The sequence below is a fragment of the Colius striatus genome, chromosome 18 (assembly GCF_028858725.1).
Source record: "Colius striatus isolate bColStr4 chromosome 18, bColStr4.1.hap1, whole genome shotgun sequence".
Taxonomy (NCBI): Eukaryota; Metazoa; Chordata; class Aves; order Coliiformes; family Coliidae; genus Colius; species Colius striatus.
This window is the reverse complement of record NC_084776.1, coordinates 11,724,762-11,747,081: the sequence shown is the minus strand read 5'-3', so window position 1 is coordinate 11,747,081 and position 22,320 is coordinate 11,724,762. Positions and strand designations below refer to the sequence as shown.

General features: G+C 39.2%; 1 protein-coding gene across 1 annotated transcript in view; it reads right to left on the bottom strand.

The window, feature by feature from the left end:
* The window catches only part of B3GNTL1 (UDP-GlcNAc:betaGal beta-1,3-N-acetylglucosaminyltransferase like 1), a 120,439-nt gene that overhangs the window by 71,200 nt on the left and 26,919 nt on the right, over positions 1–22,320 (bottom strand). The window contains exon 6 of the mRNA XM_062011186.1: positions 16,428–16,523. Within this exon, the coding sequence (XP_061867170.1) occupies positions 16,428–16,523 (96 nt within the window). The remainder of the gene's footprint in view (positions 1–16,427; positions 16,524–22,320) is intronic.

The following is a 22,320-nucleotide window of genomic DNA, read 5'->3' as shown; positions in this document are numbered from 1 at the left end:
CAAAGAAATCATCTATAGGAGGAAAAACAACATGACAAAATGGACTGCAGCTGTTAAGGAAAGCAAGGCAACGGCAGAGGCCTGCATGTCAAGAAAAGGAAAGTGACTGAACAATGGCAGGATACCTCTGAGTATCAAAGGACTATAAGTCCAATGGCATTATACGTGCAAAAGCAGGGCATATAAATTGTTTATATTGATAGGTGTGAAGGTCAGCTACTTAGGGGTACTTAAATGTCAAGTGATATTAACAAGGACAAAAGAGAATCCTACTTTAAAATTTACACTTTGTTCCTTTTAATAAGATATAATCTGAAGGTCTTTAAGAGGAACTGGCAGCCAAAAGAATTATTAATATGACACTGACTAGTTAAACAAATGCAATTAAGAGTGGAGAGAAAGGGTTAAAAGTCAGTTTTGTACTAAAACAAACAAACAAAAGTCTTCTTCAATTCAGGCTTAAAGGTTCTCACTTCTTCCATACCAGAATACAGATGATTCACAGCTGTGTGGCATCGGTTGCACTCCTGCCTAGTGAATGCACTCTGGTTGTCATGAGATGTCTCCAAACACATCAACTCACATTCAGGTCACTGGAGTCTGAGCATCTTGTGTGTTACTGAATATTCCTTACACATTTCTGATGGTGGAAATCAAGAACTGGAGATGTACAAGCACGGTAATAAATGAAAGCAGTGTTTGCTTACCTATGCCTAAGAAAATACATTCTCACTTAGTAAGCCTATTTAACTTCTGAGAGAATCTAAATGCATCACCCTTCCATCCAGAGTGAGATTTCTATTATGCACCTTGTTAGTAAATACAAAATACAAAAACCTCTTTCAGTTAGAAAGGCAGAGAAGTGTCAGCTCTTCTGACTTATGGTCAGAGAAGTCCTATGTTTACTGGATGATCCAGCAAATGTCGATGTTACTTAGCAGCAGTATTTGGCAAATGCAAGATTGTTTTGAAATGCAGCTTTTGAATAGGAATCCAATTTTATCTATGCCACTGATTCAAGATTTTAAAACAATGGTTATGTATTACTTTTGCCATCAAACTATTATATAGTATCATGTGGATGAACTATCTCAGTTGAAGCGGCTGTGCAAAGAACTCAATTTGCTTTCCTCCTCTTTGAAAAACCTCTAGCCTGCTTAGAAAGTCCTCATTTTTCCAGACATCAGTTTGGTAAAATTCCCACTATGAACACATGGAGCCAGGCTGTGCTCAGTGATGGCCAATGACAGGACAAGGGGCAGTGGGTACAAGCTGGAACAAAAGAGGTTCCAAAGAAACACAATGATAAACTTGTTCCCTGTTGAGGTGAGGGAGCACTGGCAGGGGCTGCCCAGATGGGCTGTGGAGGCTCCTTCTCTGGAGACATTCCAACCCAGCTGGATGAGTTCAGTGTGCCCTGCTCTAGGTGGTGCTGCTCTGGCAGGGGGATTGCACTGGATGATTTTTCCAGCCCTCAAGATTCTGTGATATCCATTTAAATGGTCAGATTCAGAAACTTCAAATGTAAACCAGAAAGAAATAACAACACAGCACAAGTAGCAGTTCTTGAGATAACTTACAAAAGTAAGATTTAAAAGTGACATTTACCTATTTTCTCTTCTAAAACTTAAAAAAGGCATCATTGTTGTGTGTCTGTCTCTCAAGGAACTACCCACCTGCAGCACAGTCTTGTTAATATTCTCAGATGATAATTATTACAGGTCATTGGCAGATCAGTGATATAAGTCCTTGGTAAAGTATCTCAAATTCAGACAGGTGTAATAAAAATACATTTTAGAAGACAATTATGGAAACTGTCCCTGAATAAGGGTCTGGTTTTGCTACTTTTCTTTGCCAGTTGCTCACATATAATTATGCACAGTCAGTGAAGCAGACAGAGAGTTTGCACATACACAATGTACAAACAACATCTTTTTGCTTTACAGAGAGGTTTGACAGAAGTGGTAAAGGTCAAAACCTGTTATTATTGTTATGAACAGATCATGATTTCTATATATATAATATAGATAGAATATGTATTTATCTATAAACATTTGTTTGCTGATGTCAGTGACAGGAAACTTTTCTACAATCATCAAAGTTACCTGGAAAAAATTAACCAAATATGTCAAACAAATACTGAAGGGCAATTCAAATAACCTTCAGAGTGTGTGAAGCAGAATACATAATGGTTTTAGAAAGAAGTCTATTTCCTTGTAAAAAGTATTTGTGTTTATAGGGCTCTCTGGTAAAAGGTCAAAATTGAGGAAAGACTGGACTTCAGGCTACTCATCAAAAGTCTTACAAACAACAATAAAAAGCCCCAGTTATCATAAAGATAGAACATCAGTCTACTTTCCTGCAAAGTAAGGTAACTGCTCAGCCTGTCATTTCACTTGTAACTTTGGAAAGCTTCTGACTTGACCAGCAAATGCACAGGGAGTCAATATTTAAAACAAACAACACCCCTCTCCCAACTAAATAATAACATCCCCTCCCAAAAAAACCCCCTGTCCCAGAATCCAAATTCTCTTTCTATTCCTACAGACTTTAAGCCTAGTCATGTAAATCAATAACAAGCAATTCTAGAATCTTAACAGTCCTTTTATTGAAGCCCTCACCATTTGTACACAAATACATTTATTTTCACAATCTTTATTTTTTTTAAAACTTGTGGGCTGGCACAAATGAAGTCACTATCAAGCATTTACCTTCATTCACCTGTCACTTAATTGGAAGAGAGTCTGAGATGTTGGGGGAAAAAGAACATCTTTAGTTTGCTATTCTAAGATTCCAAACCAGATTATATCATTCAATAAAGCTGACTCCATGCTAAGTGCAAGTCAAAAAACTTCTATCAGTTACACAAATTCAGTAGTTTGGATTAAAAACCTTCAGTCCCTACTTTTAACATATTCATTGATTTGCTTCCTGGTGTCAGCAGAAGAACAAAGAGCAATCCTCTCCAGCTTTCCCTTGTTAGCAGCTCCACTCCCCCATGTTACTATTGGCCATCAATATAATATTCTATATGGCACAACTCAGAAATTAAGCTAGGGAAGGTAGATTATTGTAATCTCACCATTCACACTATATTATAGAAAAGTAACAGATACCATTTTCATGATGTTTTTGGCTAAATCTCCCTTTTCCATATGCAACAAACATTTAGTCTTCTTAGAATCAGGTATTTCATTACACAATTTGGCCTAACACTTGGCTATCTAAATATTAGAAATATGAAACAATGGACAACTTCCAGTTACTCTGCAGGTGAACACCTCAGCATGACACATTCTCAATACATGGTCTGGCACAGTATACTCTGTGCACTATATGTCTTTATACAGGCAGCTGTCATTACTAACACATAATTGACCTGCCTCTACAGGGCTAAGAAGGTCACCTCCTGGCCAGTGCTGACGGCCAGGTTCTCCTTTGCTGGAACATGACCCATGTGCAGCCATGTGTGGGTACAGCACTGCCATTCATGCAGCAGAGGCATTGGTCTCTTTCACACTAAACATTTACATATATTAGCATTGCTTGTGTTTTACACCTAACAAATGAGCACAAGCCCTGCCACAGTGGCAGCAGTTTGCCATTAAGACTCAAGCTCTGTTATCATTTTCACCAAAAGAGAGTTGAATTGTGTTCTGGGTCTAGCTGCTTGCACCTGGTATCCTACTATAAAAGGAGACTCTCACCTCAACACACAACTTGAAACTAAAGTATTGGAGAAAACATGTTTGCTACTCAGGCATGTAATTTCTTCCTTCCTCTTTATTCTAAACTTATTCATATTATCTCCTCGATGAAAAAAGGCCACACAGCCTAAGGTCTGAGTCACACACAGAACATGGTAGATGCTTATCACAGGGACCCTTTTCTCACTAAACTGGAATGTGTAACTGTTCTCAGCCACACAAGAAATAATTTCTTGTTTTGGAGTAACAGAACACATAGTTACTACAGATACTGCTTCAGCCATTTAACAAGTATTTTTATGCTTTGCTTTGTTATTCCATCAACACTCTATTTGTGTTCAGCAGCATCCTCAGCACAGCAAGGTGACAGACCCAATCACTAGACCTTAACATGCTCACATTCCACAGCCATGGCTTTCTTATAAAAACCAGAAAGAGTCAATTAGAAACATGTCAGAACACTGGAAAAAAACCATTTCCTATTCTAAAACACATCTTTCTGACCCTGAATAACAACTGGGCCCACGAAGTTTCTTCTTCCACTAAGCTACATTTTTGTTCATTCTTCTCTTCCCAGAGTGTCCAAAAGGACAAGGGGTGCTGCTTCCATCACCTGTTGAACTTGAAGAACATGATTATTTATTTGCAAAAGAAAATGTCACTAATTTTCCATCACTAGCACAGGGTTACCAAGACAGCTCTACCAACAAAGAAGAAAATGGGAGTTCATTGGACATCATCATTAGGGTTATTCAGCATCATGATTATCAGCATCATTCCTTCAATAACTCCATTCTGGCAGAGAGAAAATGAGCCAAAGTTAAACTTCTTTTAACTGCTGGGAAATGCCTATTTATAGCAGCACTGACAAGAGGAGATGCCCCAGGTCACCTGTAACCACAAAAATTTTAAGGAAACCTGCTCTAAAGGCAAGAGGATAACAATTCATGTTTTAAATGGCAGCTATTTCCTGCAAGTTAAGCTCTTGACTAAAAGTACATTTGCATTTTAAGGGGCCTGTGCTTCAAAAATGGTTCAAGCTAAAAGAATTAAAATTTGAAGCAGCACACTGGCAATTACTGCAGTAAGGATCAGCTGTTCTACACCTTCTAACAGGAAGAGGCAAACATCTAGCTAAGGAACACAAAATCCCTAACAAGTTTGTAACCCACAGTTTTTTACCAACAGACACAGATCTTACAAAACAGAACACTGAGCCTTCTAGTTACCACTACTGCTTCGGCCAAGAGACAGAATCAAGACCTGACAAAAGTGACTTTGTATAATTTAACTGGGCTCCAGCCCACAAAAACTGCTATCACTGACACCCAGCGTGCTGACAGGAAATAGTTGCTGCCTTGAGCCTTGATCTACCCACGTGAAATGGAGCTTGCTGGCTGACCACAGACCAGCCTCTGTTCTCTTTGTAATTGTCAACATCTGCTCTGCAGATCTATGAAAAATTTTATGATACACACACACACAAAAAAAATCTCTCCTACTGACTCCAAAGGCTGTTGGGTTTGGTTTTTCCTTTTTAAGATGTGTAACCTGACACGGAGATTAATAGAGCCTGCTTTGCTCATGGGTTAAGATCTACATTCCTCTAAAAAATGCCATTAATATGGAATTCAGAGTAAGCAGAAAAAGCTAATGTTGCTGACTGTTACCTTCTAAAATCAGGTGGGTGAATAAATATTGGCAGCTGAGATAATACATAATTTTCAAATAGGGTGGCTAAATGGAGCAACAGTCCAGTGGCCTGGGCTCCTCTGTAGAGACAGCTGTGATTCCTCTGATTGCTAGGTTCATGCCAAGTACAACAAACCTCAACTCAAACATCTTACTCCTGAACAAGGAGGCAGATATACCAATGGGCACATTCAACATCACTTGAGTTTTGGTTAAAAGAAACACATTTGAGGACTGAACAGCAGCACTATCACTTGAAAAATCAACTTTCCTGCTTTTTCAAGTGAGTCGTCCGCAGTTATTAACCATCAAGCACTTGCATCTAACATTTTCTAACACCTTTGCATTTCACAGTCACAGATTCATTTGTTTGTTTATTGGGGACAGAGCCATGATACAATTTTGGACTATCACCTTGCTTGGCTAAAAAGGAAGAGAAACAAATAAAAATGGATGTGCACAGATCAGATGCAGTGCCCCTGGCCTGCCTGCAGCACTCCTTAGCAATGGTACTCTTCATGAGCAGTAAAAGCAGGACTGGGAACAGACACAATTAAAGAACAAATCACAGTGTGAGTGAGTACTCTCTGGCATAAATCTCATTCTGGAAGGACTGGAAGATAATGTGACAAGGTTTTTTTTTACTTTCTCCTTCCTGCATATAGCATAGGTATGGGACAGAGCTAGAAAAAAAGCAACTCTTTGTCCTTAGGGTTAAATTACCCAGAAAATACACAGAAGGAAAAGAACAATAAGAAGCATAAAGCTAAGTGTGGTCCTTTTAGCATCTTGCTGAAGTGCACACTATATTCAGGTTCAGTGCAGTTGCTACTTTATCTCTCTTTATGGCTTCTACTACAAGAAAGATGAGAATTTCCCTGCAATTTCCCAGATGTGAAAGCTGTGACAGTTAGATTGCTCATTGCTAGCCTGGGTTCAGTGTTACCTTTCTGGCCTGGCAGAGCTCTGAAGCGTGTCAAAGTGCACGAGTGCGTTTGGCTGAGCACTGCTTAGCACAGATCTGTAGAGTCTGGTTTCTTTCAGAAACATTAAAACCCATTTCAATGCAATTGCCAACCTGATGACCAATTTACCTCCTTTTCCTGAGATTTTGACTCATGGAAAAAGTACTGGGTTATTTTCTGAATATGAAGATGATTATTAAACTGTTAATTTCTTGCACTCATGGGTGGCTACATTTAAAAAACAACTAAGAAATTTGCTCCTTGAAAAATGAATGGGCAATGAAGTATGTGGCAAACTTACAGCTCTTCTGTGAAGCATCAGGGAGAGACCAAATTCTTCGGGGGAAGAGAATAAACTAAGAAGGAAGTAGGAAGGCGAAAACTGCTGAATGCTGCCACAGCCATCCCAACCAATTCCAAAAGTTTGCAGTGGAAAACAATATTTAGAGAGACACAAAAGAAAACAGACAGTATGAGAGCTGGCCAAAGACTCCTGTTCAAAATACATTTCAATTAAGGTGTATTTAAAAAGTGTCGCTATTACAGGATACTAAGCACAGACTTGGATCCTATTGTACTAGCTTTTAACCAGCAACATGGATTTGACTGGGATCTTGACTGGCTGGAGAGTTGGGCAGAGAGGAACCTGCTGAGGTTCAACAAGGGCAAGGGCAGAGTCCTGCAGCTGGGAAGGAACAACCCCCTGCACCAGGACAGGCTGGGGGTGACCTGCTGGAGAGCAGCTCTGCAGAGAGAGACCTGGGAGTGCTGGTTCATTAAAACTAACCATGAACAGCAACATGCCCTCGTGGGCAAGAAGCCAATGGCAGCCTGGGGGCATCAAGCAGAGTGCGGGCAGCAGGGTGAGGGAGGTTCTGCTCCCCCTCTGCTCTGCCCTGGTGAGGCCTCATCAGAGTCCTGTGTCCAGTTCTGGGCTCCCCAGCTCCAGAGGGACAGGGAAGTGCTGGAGAGAGGCCAGTGCAGGGACACCAAGATGATCAGGGGACTGGAGCATCTTCCTTCTGAGCAAAGGCTGCAGGACCTGGGGCTATTCAGTCTGTAGAAGAGGAGACTGAGGGGGGAGCTCATTCATAGTTACAAATATCTCAATGGTGGGTGTGAGGAGGCTGGGGCAGCACTTCTTTTGATGGTATCTAACAACAGGACAAGGGGTGATGGGATGAAGCTGGAACACAAACAGTTCCACTTAAATATAAGAAAAAACTACTTTACTGTGAGGATGAGGGAGCCCTGGCCCAGGCTGCCCAGGGAGGGTGAGGAGGCTCCTTCCTTGGAGATCTTCAAGATGCCCCTGGACACGTTCCTGTGTGACCTGATCTAGGTGGGAGCTGCTTCTGCAGGGGGGTTGTACCGGATGAGCAATAAAGGTCCCTTCCAACTCCTACCATTCTGTGATTCTATGACTGATAGATGGAGAAGAAATAAAGACTGTGCATGTTAGATGAGGCAAAAATCAAAACATAGGCACACCAAGTAAGTGTAGTGCAGAAGGCTACTTGTACTACGTGGCTCTGGAGGGAATATTTGAATAACATACTGCAGTCTGACTGAAGAACCAAAAACAAACCTCAAAAAATGCAAGCAACAAACAAACAAAACACTGATGTGCATCTTAAGAGTCACATGCAAGAAATGGCTATGCTACACAGACTTATTTACATTTTAGTGTATTCACAGCAGTGCAGCTCCATAGTAGAGATGTGGCTATATTTGCATAAAAGTTGTAGGTGATCAAGATGCAACTATAAGCTCTGCTGGTACAAATCACTTCTATACAAGTGAACCCACAGAAGGGCTTTTGCCAGTGCATTCTGGCACCGAATCCCTAATTAGATAAAACAATAAACTTTCTACAAGCTTAGAAGTTAAACAAATTAAATTATAGACAGCATTCTTGTTTTGTCTTTAGGGGCAGAATAAATCCTCCAAAGTATTAAAAAAGAGTATTTTAAGTAAAGTCTGAAGCACTCTTTAAACAGCAAGAGCTTGTCTTCGTTTTTCTTTACCATTTCATAATCCTGATCACAATCCTGAGATGAATAAGTTCATGACTATATTTATTTAATTCTGATATTATTAGCATACACACATGGAAAGAATTTGCCAAAATAAATGTACTTTCCTTGGCATGCAAAGAAATCATATGTCTGAAAATAATAATTCATTTCATGGTACAAACTTTCTGAACATCTATCTTTATGTAGAGAGTTATCCTTAGTATCTACTCTAATATATTCAATACTCATTTCAAGAGCATAAATGAATGGAAAATCTTGGAAAATACATCCAATGTAATAACTGAAGTCTGGTATCATTTGCTTTTTCTATTTCAGTAGGGAAAAAATCACTATAATTTTCTGCAACTACTAAGCCATCATACTTAGCTTACCAGCAGGACCAGAATTTTCAGTTTCACCAAGGTATTATGTTTGTAAAATGAAGGATACAAAAGTGCTGGGTTTACATTTCTTCTCTGCTGCCTTCTGCTGCCATGTGGGAGCAGTCATTTCAAGTGATGCTAAAGGTTAATTCCGCCCACATCACAGAAACTAGCTCATCCAGAGAGGTGGCAAAGGACCAACAGTTACACTAGAAGCCAGATGTAAGACCATTTCCTTCCTTATTAGACATCCCATGCGCTGCAACCACTCTGATTTCCGCTTGGGCCAGGGCTTGGCTCTGCCTCTGCTAACCACAAAGCACATGCCTGCTCCACCTCTTTTACATGCGATCACTGTGGCTCTCAAACGTGAGCTGCATACACAAGTACTGCTTCCAGAGGAACTAAGTAAGCTAATCATCCTCAGGATCATGAAACTGAAATAAATGCACAAATATCTGTTCTTTGTGAGAGAAGGACACACTGTTCACAGTTACATCCACCCAAAGTAACGCTTTGAAAAGCTCACTATGAGTTTTTAATCTGCATAACTTCAGCTCATGAACTTCTAACCACAGTTCCTTTGGCCAAGGCTGTGCAAGTACAAACAGAATCAAAATCCTATGTCCCAGTTTGACACACCTGCACTAAGGGAAAAAATAGAAAACCTGAATTCATCATTAAATCTGGATCCTTATACTCAAGAGCTGCCAGAGTGGACCAGAAGCTGGGTTTTTAAAGCACAGATAAAGAAGATTTAAACATAGCAGTATAACAGATATTGTTACTTACAAGAGTGTATGTTGGAGGTAAATATTTTAAAATTCAGCTTCAACTACTCAAAAAAAATCAGAGAAGCAAGATACTGTAGACACAAATGTGCAACCAGGTCAGTATAAAACAACTACAAAACAAAAGTCTTGACTGTGAGAGACCAAACTGGCCTTTAGACCTACTACTCAATCTGGGAAATGATGCTTTCGTACTCACCAACCAGACACTCCAATTACTGTGGAAATTACTGAGCTCTCCTGAAAATCTGGCCCAGAAGCATTATCATTAAAAGCTGAAACCATAAAAGGAAGTTATTTTCCAATAATAAATACAATGCACTTAATTCCTGTTCACATACAATTCTGAACATGGTGAAAAACTGTTCGGTGCCCAGCTGCAAGAGACAAAGAAATGGGTTTTACTGCTTATAAGGCTATAGCAGGGAGTTGTGTTGCAATAAAAATGTGGTTTAAATCACTAATTTTTATTACACTAAGAGGCACTGTAAAAATATTTCTCTGTTTTTTCTGTGGAATCAGCAGTTTGATTTTTAAATTCAAAGTAAGAAAATGACAGGAAGCGAAGGGTGTATCTGCTCTGTGCTCTCACGGATGGAGAACCAACTGAAAAACAAGCATCACTGGAAACTTGTGTTTGGAGCAGGCTTTTTATTTTGAGAAAGAAGTCTAAAAGTTAGGGCTACTTCAGTATCTCACCTGTCATTATAAACCAAAAACTGGGGGTTTTTTCATTCATCTGTTAGACAAAAGAAAGGATTCCTTAAGCTATAAAAGGCAACAAGATAGAAGCCCAAAGTGAGGCTTAAAATGTGTTTATTAAAAGCTTAAAATGTGTTTAATTGTAAGGCAGCTTGTCAACAGGGTAAATATGGAAGATCAAACAAGAATAAATGGAGCATTCAGAAACTGGGAATTACAAGTTGGTTCCATGCATGTCCATAACTGCAGTTCTACATTAATAACCAAGTCTTGGTTTTATTTTAACTTCCCCCCCTATTTTTCAAAGGAATTGTCAGAAGTATTTAAGAGACATAAATGTTTATAATAGTTTGGAAAACAAACTATGCATCTCTTAAAATTTAATCCTTTACAGTTTTCCTTCACACTTGACATTGTTGATCTCTTACCTCAAATGCCTTAAGAGAAATGATTTTTAGCATGCTATCATGCTGTATTCCATATTGGTATGATTGATTACATAAAATACATGAAACATCTGCTGGAACAAATAGTAGCACAAGTCAGAGAAAAACTGTTTTCTACCTGCTGAAACTCAATGTCCCTCAAAATCATGTCACACGTGTTCTGCCATTCAAGTGTCCATCATTTCCTAAGACTGTCTTCATCACAACTTTTTGTAATAAAGCCAAACCTACTGTACTGCCAAGTTGCTTTTTTACTATATCACCATGTTTCTATTCCATTTAAGTGTTACCACTTATTATGAACCACATTCAAGCCTTGTCTAAGTATGCAAATTATCAAACAACATATGAAAAGGATAAATCCAAGTTACTTAACACTCTTCCTCTATGGGATACCTTTAAACTCATGCAAGACTGCTAACACACAGAGGAAAACTTGTACACGTTTCTGAACTACCAAACCTGTTCCTAAGTTCAAGAACATTTGAACCCCAAGATGCCTTTACATTAAGCCTCACTAACAAGTTCTAATTATACTTAGAGTTCACAGATGTGGATAAGACACTTCTCATTAAACTTTCTGGGACTCCACAACCCCTTTGACATGCATTTTCAAATGTAAATATAAGCATGGACTGGCCTATGAAACTTTGATTCATTCTCCTCCAGAGGAGAAAAAGGATCAACCACAAAAGGAAACAGCCAATTGTGGTTTTTTTCTTATATGGTGTATGCTTAATCCCATACAAACAAGTAGAATCTCCAGTAATTAACCAGTTTGTGACTTCAGTTCTTTCTCTCAGTAGAAAAATATCAGAACTTCACTATCAACAACACATTTTTGGGTAAAGTGGGTGAAAGAAGATAAAATTGTGATACAAAAAGCCCAAGAAAGCAATGAATACCTTTGTATTGAAAGAGAACAGATAAAAGCAACTGATTAATAGCAGCAAAGAAGCAGGGAGGATATCAATCAGCCTTTTCATGTTTTATTCATTATTAAGTAAGAAATCCTTACCCTCTTCTCAGTTTTTGCTAATATAACCAGACAACAGGCATTGCATATCATATATTCTTTTTCAGATTGCCATCTCAACTACTATTTCAGTTCTGACACACCAACAATGAAACACACTGCTTATCGGCTTGGAATTTTCTCATCTGCAAGCACACAAAACAGATGCTGTAAGCCTGAGACAGCCAAGCTGGGCTCCACTTGGAAAATTCATCTCCACTCCTCCCAGCTTTTTACCAGTAAGAAGTTGCCTATTGGGATACACAATGACAATACAATACTGAGTATATTCCAGCCATGTTACCAGGTCCTTCTTGCCTTCAGAACAAGCTACATGCTCCACTCAGCCAAAAAGCTGGATCTATTTCCAAACTGAGTGTCTGTAGTAAATGCTGATTTGTAGCACAAAACTTTTATCAAATACCAATTAAACTCTAACATAGGAAGACTTAGCAAGCAGAGAAGCACAGCTTTTAAGCCTATTAGCTAAACTTATCAGGCACAGAAAAGTATACTATAGACCTTTAACATGTCCATTATTGTTGTTCTATCAGGTGGTCCAGACAGATTATTGGTAAGAACTGCAAATCACCTGTGAAAACTTCTAGATTTATCCAACAAAAAGAGCTCTGAGATAATATGCAAAGCACAATGTGTATCAGGAAGCAACACAGACACATTACTGTGGGCAACAGACCTACAGAATCAGCATGTTTTGTTCAGACCACTCATTGTTTTTCTAAATTAGGACAGTCAAGTTTTATCAACCATAAATCACACTCCTTTTTGCATGAATTTCCTCACATATCACTGTAAATTTGCTGTCTTCTTTCCAAGTGAACCAGGTAAGTGAAAGCAGAGAAGCCCCTTGTCTTTGGGGATGAAACAATGGTAGGGCAGATGAAATTATGCTACAGGCTGAATGTAATACTCCACAGGCTGAGACTGAACTAAGCTAAAGCAGTGTCAACAGACACCGATGTGAACTCAGCTGTGTTACTTACAGACAGCAACAGTACTTGTATAAATGCTTGTATAATTAACACCATTTTTAAATGATTCAGCCATTTTTACCTATGCAGTGAAATTTCCAGGGTACAAGCACTACATAACCAAACTTCCAGCACATATCCCATAGGATTAGTTTTAAATGATATTTTTTCACTTACTCCAATATCAAGAGTCAGTTCCCTTAATTTCTTTGATCATTTTCTTCCCATATCTGTCACTGTGCTCTGCACTTACTGAACAATTAGAATTATCTATGGGGTATTTTTTAACCACTGGCCAGAGAGACAGCAAGTCTACCAGAACACATACAGGGATGTATTTTAAGGCTTATATTAATATACCCATAAAAGCATGATGTAATCATTAATCTTTTACACAGGAGACATCCTTAAACAAGCATCTATTGATCTTTTAAAAAGTAGTTTTGTTATTATGCTCCCTTTGTACTTTCTCACTCCCCACTCTCTCTGGGGTATATATTCTGAAATTTCATGCATACCAAAAAGTATCTTTGGAATGTTACCGTATAATTGTTTAGAGAAACATTTAATGGATGAGTAAGCATCAAGAGGCCATGGCTAAGGGAAAAGAAAAGTTAAAATGCTAGAAGCATTTTGTATTGAATGATCTTCTCAGCATGAGGACAGGGGATGTACATTTGATTCAAAAATCTAATATTGACTCAAGTGACAGAAACCCAACAGCCAGAATCGAGGCATATGAAGCCATCCAACCACCTAACAAAACATCTCCTACCACCCACCTCTTTCAAACTGGACTTAAGTCACTGCCTAGTAAAGCAATCCAATGCTGCAGGGTATTGTTTGATCCATTACATTAATATTATGACAGGGGATAACGTGATCTTGACAATTGGCTTTTTTATCTCTTGCTTTGTTTCCCAATTTACAGCACAAATAATTTGCATGAAAATGTTGCAGAAATGCAACAAAAGTAACTGGAAAAAAAGCTGGGCACCGAGTACAGAGCAAGCTAAAAAAAGCTGAACATTCTTTCACTACAGGAAACTGCTGGAGACAATATGCTGTAAATTAAAGCCAATTTTCCTGAATTCCCTGAAGGATTGCTCCTCCCAGAGATTCTACAAATCCATTAGCAAAGGCACATTATTATCGTTTTCTTGGGGCTTATTTAATGAAGATAGTTTTAAAAAGCAAACCAAACATGAAATATACAGTGTATCAGGGGTAGAGGAGTGGGACAAATCAGGCCTAACCTTACATAATTGATTCATACCCTGATTATTAGGGCACAGCTGAGATGGTCTTTACTCCCAAATCCTAGTCCTCCCCATACTTTCTTAAGTCAAGAAAAAGCAAAATAATTACTTCCCCACCTGAATTTCTGGTCAGCAGAAGAGCTACTGAGGCAGGAGAGGTGCCATATGCTGATATGCACTAATCTGGAAACCCAGCAGTTCTTTTAGCACCAGAGTTAGAACAGCAAGTTTCCTACAGGCTGGTGTCACAGCTGAAGCATGTCTTATGATTGGGCACCTAAAAATCTCTGTCCCAGTGGGTTCTGTGGTGCTTAACAACATATGAATTGCAGCTGGTGCAGTACAATCTCTCCTAGCTTCATACTTCCATAGAATCTTCAGAAATCTATTGTCTTTGAGGAACCACTATTTCTGCATTAAACCTGCTGGAGAACAGGGAACAAGTTAAAAAAATGAATCAAGAATACATAAATATTGTGACTCTATAAATATCATCTTAATAAACTCATGCACAAGTTCTGCTATGCAGCCCTCTAGTTTAAAACACCACACATTTTCCAAACTTCCTTATCTGACTGTAAAATGAGTGAATCTAAATCATCTGTAAAAGTAATGGATTGCACATGCTGCTCGATTAAGACTTTAAGAGATATTTGCAGGCACATAGGATTGCAAGGGATTTCCCAGGTCACTGTATTTCCATCCTACAATCAGAAACATTATATTAAATAATCTCTTCCAGAAGACACACATCCCCATCTTAAAATGAGTTTTCTTTTTAATTTCCAACTTAATTCATTAAAGACCCATCCAGTGCCCACTTAGATGAAACACTTCACATTGTGTAAGACAAGTTTCTACATCCTCACGTTTTTCTTTCTCTTCAGCAACACAGTGACCCAGATGTTGCTGTCAGATAAAGTCACTGGTTTAAACCTTTTTTTTCCCCTAATGCCATACTGAAAGGCAAATGAAACACTCCATGTGTAACTTTTTCTGTAACTACTTTCACTTGGTGAATTACAGAGAACTTCAATACAACTGCTGATTTAAAACAAAGTCTACATATTACTTCTTGTGTTACAATGACCATACCAGAGCCTGTAACTATGTCTGGGGGTTAGGGTAATGACAAACACAACACAGTATACAATGAAGTCCAACAAACAAGGGTATGTTCATCTTTTCAGCCACTAAAATTCAAGAAAATGAAAAGCAAATGTCTTCCTACTATAGCATCCCAAAACCCAACCCCAAATACTTGCATCTTAATGCCTGCTGGGATGTTTTTTGCTAACTATCCATTAGATTTCTTCTAATACTCATTACACACATTCCTCCACGAGCTGGACTGATTTCTTCCCCAGTTTAACTTGTTTTTGCCAAAGTTTCCTTTAGTTCAGCATTGGCTGCCTGCCTAATGAAACAACCTTTGTCTATGCCAAAACTGTCATCTTCAGTTGCACAAGATGCATCTTACAAATGTGTGTGATGAGCCCAATGTTTAATGCTTGAAGAACTGCTCTTTTAAAATTATCTCTGGCAAACTTAAACAGACACAGGAACAGTCAGTACCTAACCTTGGGGGGGGGGGGGGGGGGGCATGGAATCATTGTCAAGAAAGATTTTTTTCCCTCTTATGTGTAAGTACACCTTTTAACAATAAAACCCACACGTAGAACAGGAAAGTGGATGCATTTAACCACAGAGGTGAGAAAGCTCACAGACAGCTCACTCTAAACTCAAAGTTGAAAGCTTTGTTATGCTCAGTGTGAAGTCATCACTACATCAAGATCACATGCACTATAAACTTAGAATCACAGAATGGTGGGGTTGGAAGGGACCTTTAGAGCTCATCCAGTCCAACCCCCTGCAGAAGCAGCTCCCACCTAGATCAGGTCACACAGGAACGTGTCCAGGTGGGTCTTGAAGCCCTCCAAGGAAGGAGCCTCCACACCCTCCCTGGGCAGCCTGGGCCGGGGCTCCCTCACTCAAACACTGAAACAGTTTGTCCTTATGTTTAAATGGAACTTTTGTGTTGCAGCTTCATCCCATCACCCCTTGTCCTGTTGCTAGATGCAATAGAAAAAAAGTGCTGCCCCAGCCTCCTGACACCCACCAGTGAGATATTTGTAACTATTAATGAGCTCCCCCCTCAGTCTCCTCTTCTCCAGACTGAACAGCCCCAGTTCCCACAGCCTTTCCTCACAAGGAAGATGCTCCAGTCCCCTGATCATCTTGGTGGCCCTGCACTGGCCTCTCTCAGGCAGTTCCCCATCCCTCTGGAGCTGGGGAGCCCAGAATTGGACAAAGGACTCCATATTAGCCTTTAGATATAGGCATCTGAGAACCTTAGTAAGTTATACTGTACTGCTAATGAGTAAAAAAAATACATCTAAATAAACCTCTTGCTCTATTTTTCTGCCATAATTTCAATCACAGCTGAAACAAGAATACCTGTGTAAGAAGCTGCTCTTCAGTCAGATTATTGATCCAACGAGTATACCGTTCAGTAGATTCCACTGGCTCTCTTCTGACTTGGCAACCGATAATCTAAACCAAAATGAGATAAATCACATAGTGTAAACTGCTGTAGACACACATGGCAACAAAACTACATCACAGAATAAGAATTGAAAACATTGGAACTCCAAGAATTAGGATTATCTATACAGTGCTTATTGCCCCCTTGTATGTTTATATTATAGCATCATAGAATCATTACAGTTGGAAAAGACCATTAAGATCATGGAGTCCAACCCCTCACCTCACAGTGCCAGGCCCAGCAGTACATAAACCACATCCCTCAGCACCTCATCTATGTGTCTCCTGAGTATCTCCAGGGATGGGGACTCCACCAGCTCCCTGGGCAGCCCCTTCCAATGCTTAATAACCCTCTTGGTGAAAAAGCTCTTCCTAATGTCCAATCTGAACCTCCCCTGATGCAACTTGAGCCCATTTCCTTGTGTCCTATCATTCATTACTGGAGAGAAGAGTTGGACCCCCACCTCACAATAACTCCCCTTCAGGTAGCTGTGGAGAGTGCTCATGTCTCCCCTCAGCCCTCTCCTCTGTAGGCTGAGCATCCCCAGCTCCCTCAGCCACGCCTCATAAGACCTGTTCTCCAGTAACATTCTCTTGTGTATCCCAGGATTTTGTAACTTATAAAGGCACTTTACAAAAGTATGCACAAAGTCAGGATGGAGAGTTATAATGCATTCTTAGTCACAGCCTAAGATGAACAAATACAGAATCACAAACAGCTTTGATGAAGCAAGAGATAAAAAGACCATTTTCATAAATGCTGTTGATAGTTCAAGCAATCCATAATAAATGTTGCATTCAGATGCTTGGATAAAGGGCTGGAATTCTCACAGGTCCAATGAACAATTGGTTCACTTCCCAAATCCTTAAGCTTCCACAGAAAACAGAATGGGTTTGGTTGATTATCTGTGCATACACTCAAGGAGAGGTGAAGGCAGACAGAATAATTGCTATTAAATTGGATCCTGATGACTCTTTTCTGTGTCATACATCACTTTTTGTAACTTCTAGAGTTTGACTTAGACTCTTAGCCAAGATTTCCTTCTTTTTCCACACTGACACATAGATAATTCCACTGCACACTCCAATTTACTCTGAATTTTGCTTGTAACAGTGATTGTGCACTTACTGCATGTGGGTCTTCCAATACTTTGAGCCTTTTAAATCTGAAAGCAATGTAATTAGAAAGAATATTCTTCTCAATAGTTATATAGGAATTACTGTTACTGCAGTGATGTAAATCCAGACCAGAAAAAACAATGGGTGACACTGAATTCTGCCATCATTTGGGGCAGATGTCTTGGAAGTGTACTTTCTGATGTGCCTAACAGCAAGACAGTGAGAGGGTAACCACGTAGAGCCTTACATACAAACACATTCATCAAAGATAAAACTAGATTTTCTTTTTAAAACCTCACTTCTTTTGTACACACTAACTTTGCTTTCTACATTTTCTACTTTTTCTGAAAAATCCATCCTTCCACAAGCAGATTGAGTCACTTCCTTCACTTCTCCTTGTACAAAAAACAAAACCCACAACCACCACCTGAAAATTCTTTGCTTTAAAAGCAAAGCAACACAACCCCCACAGTTGGTGTTCTGAGTGCCCTTTTGTAAGGTTTCCATGGATGTACCAAACCCATCAACAGAGCTCCAAGAGGCAAGGATCTCCCCCCTGCAGAAGGTGGCATCCTACACCATCATTTAACCACATTCTTTCTGCACTTTAGCAATACAAAGGTTATTGAGAACAGCTACATTTTGATCTTGCAACACAGCAGAAAAATAACTACAAGCCATAACAAAGTGAATATTTTGTAAGAAGTGAAATGTTCATGCTTCCCTCTAATGTCACAGTGAAACACTCTGCACAGCACATGGACTTCCTGCTTTCTTCCCATTTTCAAAAGCAGTGCCACTCAAGACTGCTTTTAGCATCAGCTCAAGACAAATCTTCAAATTGGTGTTATGCAACCAAATCTACTTCTTGATCCTCAGACAAAAAACCAAATCCACACTTTTCTGCTCTTCAGCTGCATCATTCCTCTCCCAAAGGGACTCTGACTCACAACTGGGATTCTTCACTTATGTGGTTGCAAGATAAACATCACTAACCTTGAATAACTCCACCTGAGCCTTTGATACAGCTTCTGTAAAGCACAGCTCATTTAACCAGGATTATTTAGAGTACAAATAGCTTCCTCTAGTTCCTCTGTGTAAGGTATGGCATCAAAAGCAACTGCACACTGTTTCCCATTTCCTCCATATCTCTCAGAGCTTTTCCATTCACTTTACTGAGTATTTCCTTGTAGCTTTTAAACTACAGTGAATGGTTTTTCTGGCCTATTTTACACCTATTCAGACATTCATTTCTCTCCATTTTAGAAATAAGCTTTCCAGTATTTTGAGTATCTGTTCCTATGCAAAAATGGAGTTCATCCAAGGTTCAACTTTTTGATCTAATTAGGCAAGTTTATTTGTACTATGACATGCTAACTGTATACTGGCAGAACCTAGCTGTGCCTAGCTTAAACTACGTACAACCAATGCAATACACTTCATATTCCAACTGGAAACTTGCTGTAATGCTGTATTAATATTCCTTGTATAGGAAGCAGTAAGGTGAACCATAAACAACATTTCTTTCTGACTCTTAGCAAAGGACTATGCCAGTTCAAGGAAGAGCAAAACTCTAATCAGGAGTGAAAATTATGACATTTGTTTCTGCTACAGCACCAGATGAGGTAATTCACTTTCCAGACAAACAGGGTTTTAGGGTTTAAATATAATCTAGAGCTTATTTAGCTGTTTACTTCATTGCAATCAGCACTGGCCTCTTTGGAAAGAAACAAAAAGTAATTTCTAATTTACAGCAGCAAGAGACAGTGTTTGGTCAGAGTACGAAGAGCATAAAATAGTGGTTGGTTTTGTCTTAACTACCAAATACATACGCTGGAAAGCCATACAAGTAACTTTTAAAATTATAAAAAGCTTAAAATGAGCTTTGTGGGAAGAAGTAGCCGCATCCAATCACCTAGCTCATGGCCCCACAGTCTTGCCTTGTCTCCAGCTACCACTTCACAGAAGGACCAGGCCTTTAGTATCTTCCAGTTCTGTCCAGATGGGCCCAGACAGCCTAAAGTGGCAAAATCTCATTATATGTCTCCGTTTAGGCACCCAAATCTCTCTTCTCTAATAACTCTACCACTTCACATGATTAGGGGTGGAAGATCTAAATAAGATTATCAGAATCAGTCATGGAAATGTACTTTATGCTACTACAGTTACATTTTCAGGAGTCAGAGCACTCTAAAATTAACACAGTATGACTCTAACACAATTAAAACAGTAAAAATAACAATATAAAAATACAATAATGGGATTCTCCACGAAACAGATCTTCTAAATTGGTCAGAGAACATGGGGTTGACCATGATGTATGAAATACAAACCTAACGAGCCCATTCCATGACCCCCTGACCAATACAAAGTCCAGAGTTATGATCCCATTCAGAGGAACTAGGCAGGATTATTTACATGACAAAATTGTCCTATGAGCACATATAGTCACTGTTCAGCAAGTTACAAAATTAGTTCAATACAAGAGTATGTTCAGTCATATATCTGGTATGTACAAATGTCAGCATTCTGTACCCAGCAGCGCCATCAGCCACCCGCTGACATGCCATAACCTGTTCCAGTTTCTCACTGCTGCAACGTCCAGGTAAAGATGTTTCTTATTTTCATCATTCTAGGTTTTTAAGTTTTCCCTTGCACATCTAAATGGGAAAGGAAGTGGGTGAGAGGAAGCAAAGATTAAATGAGTTGACAGTAATCAAAAACTTCTGCAGATGTGGCATTTCTGGATGTTTAATCGCTACAACTTCCTCTGGCACAAAGAATCTTTCTTATTGGGGAAAGAGCCTATGGGTCAGAACCCTCCTGTTGTACTAAAGAGGAAATGACAATGAAAAATTAATTGGTCTCCATTTTTTTCCATCCTGGTTTTATAAAAAGGGGAAATGAACAGTCAGGCAAAAGTCTAAACTCCCTGTAAGGTTACAGGCACTAGATGTATACACTTACGTGGGACTTCTTCATATAGTATGTGTTCTTTTAAGGAATTGTGTTTTATGAAGTTTTATAATTAACCAACCAATAATGATATTGAAACAAGATCTGGAAAAATATGCATTTTTTAAAAGGAAAAATCTACAGCTTCCCTGTACAAAATAAATAGCTTGCTCCAATTCAGAGTATCAAATGAAATGCAACTTTCAAAGGTTATGTAAAGTACAAGACTTTCAACACACTGAGAAAGAGTGCACTGCTGAGTTTCTCCTTTGAAACATGACTGAATGACACAAACCTCCTGGAAGGGAATCTAGGTTAAAATCTTTCCATAATTATATACTGGGGGAGGAAGGTAGTAAAATGTATTTTCTCTCTCCTCTATTTCCAATGGAGGAAAACTGTGTTCTTCAAAATACATGACACCTGTGAGGTAATTTGCATTAGGTGTAAAGATACAAAACACACCGTGGTATATGTAAAGCATCTTCTAAAAATTACAAAATATGTTGGTAGTGATGACTCCCCAGAGAATCCTTTAGGTCAAATGAACATCCATGTCTTCAGATCTTATCTTGGAACAATCTATTTTTAAGAAGATCCATTAAACACTCTACTTGACACTGGTTCAAGTCCAAAGTCCAAAATGGAATCATAGAATGGTAGGGTTGGAAGGGACCTTTAGAGCTCATCTAGTCCAACCCTCTGCAGAAGCAGGGTCACCTAGATCAGGTCACACAGGAACATGTCCAGGTGAGTCTTGAAGACCTCCAAGGAAGGAGCCTCCACAACCCCTCTGGGCAGCCTGTGCCAGGGCTCCCTCACCCTCATGGCGAAAGAGTTTTTTCTTATATTTAAGTGGAACTTTTTGTGTTCCAGCTTCATCCCATCACCCCTTGTCCTGTTACTATCTACTATAGAAAAGAGGGATGTCCCAACCTCCTAACACCCACCCTTTAGATATTTATAAACATTGCATGCTCACTTTCAGCACAAAAGAGTAACTAAAAACCAAAGAAGTCAGAATTTTCTTTAGTGAGTTTATATGAAGAACAGGAAGGTGGTGTAATCCCAATGTGCACAGCTGAGCATCACACCATCCATACATCTAAAAAGGATGTTGTCTTGCATATGAAATCACTAAATAGGAACGTGACCTTTTTGGAAAAACTTCAAGTACCACTGAGAAGATCCTACAGCAAATCTGTAGCTGTTACAGCAAATGAAAGAAGCTTCACAAGTCCTTTTAGAAAGTAGGTGAGTCAACTCCAGTATTTTGATAACAAGTTTAAGCAGGAAAAATCTGTCAATGTGTTTTCACAACCAGTCCTTTGCATAAAAACAGGCAAAAAGAGCAGTATGTTAGCACAATTTCTATTTTAAAACTGATTTCTGTTGTCCCTTTAGCTCCACAAAGTATGGCTGGATTGGAGACATTCAAACTCAGCTGGATGTGTTCCTATGTGCCCTACTCTAGGTGTTTCTGCTCTGGCAGGTGGGTTGGACTGGATGAGCTTTCAAGGTGCCTTCCGACCCTTGAGATTCTCTGACTCTGTGTAATAATAGTTATCACCACAGCAAAATACCTAAATACAAGGAGGAGAAAATCTTGATTTTCTAACATTTTATGCTTCAACAAAACATAGTTTTAAAACAGAAATACGGTGAAAATCTACTTTACAGTCAGACATTAATGAATATCAAAATCTCATAATCATTTGATGAGGCTCTTGGC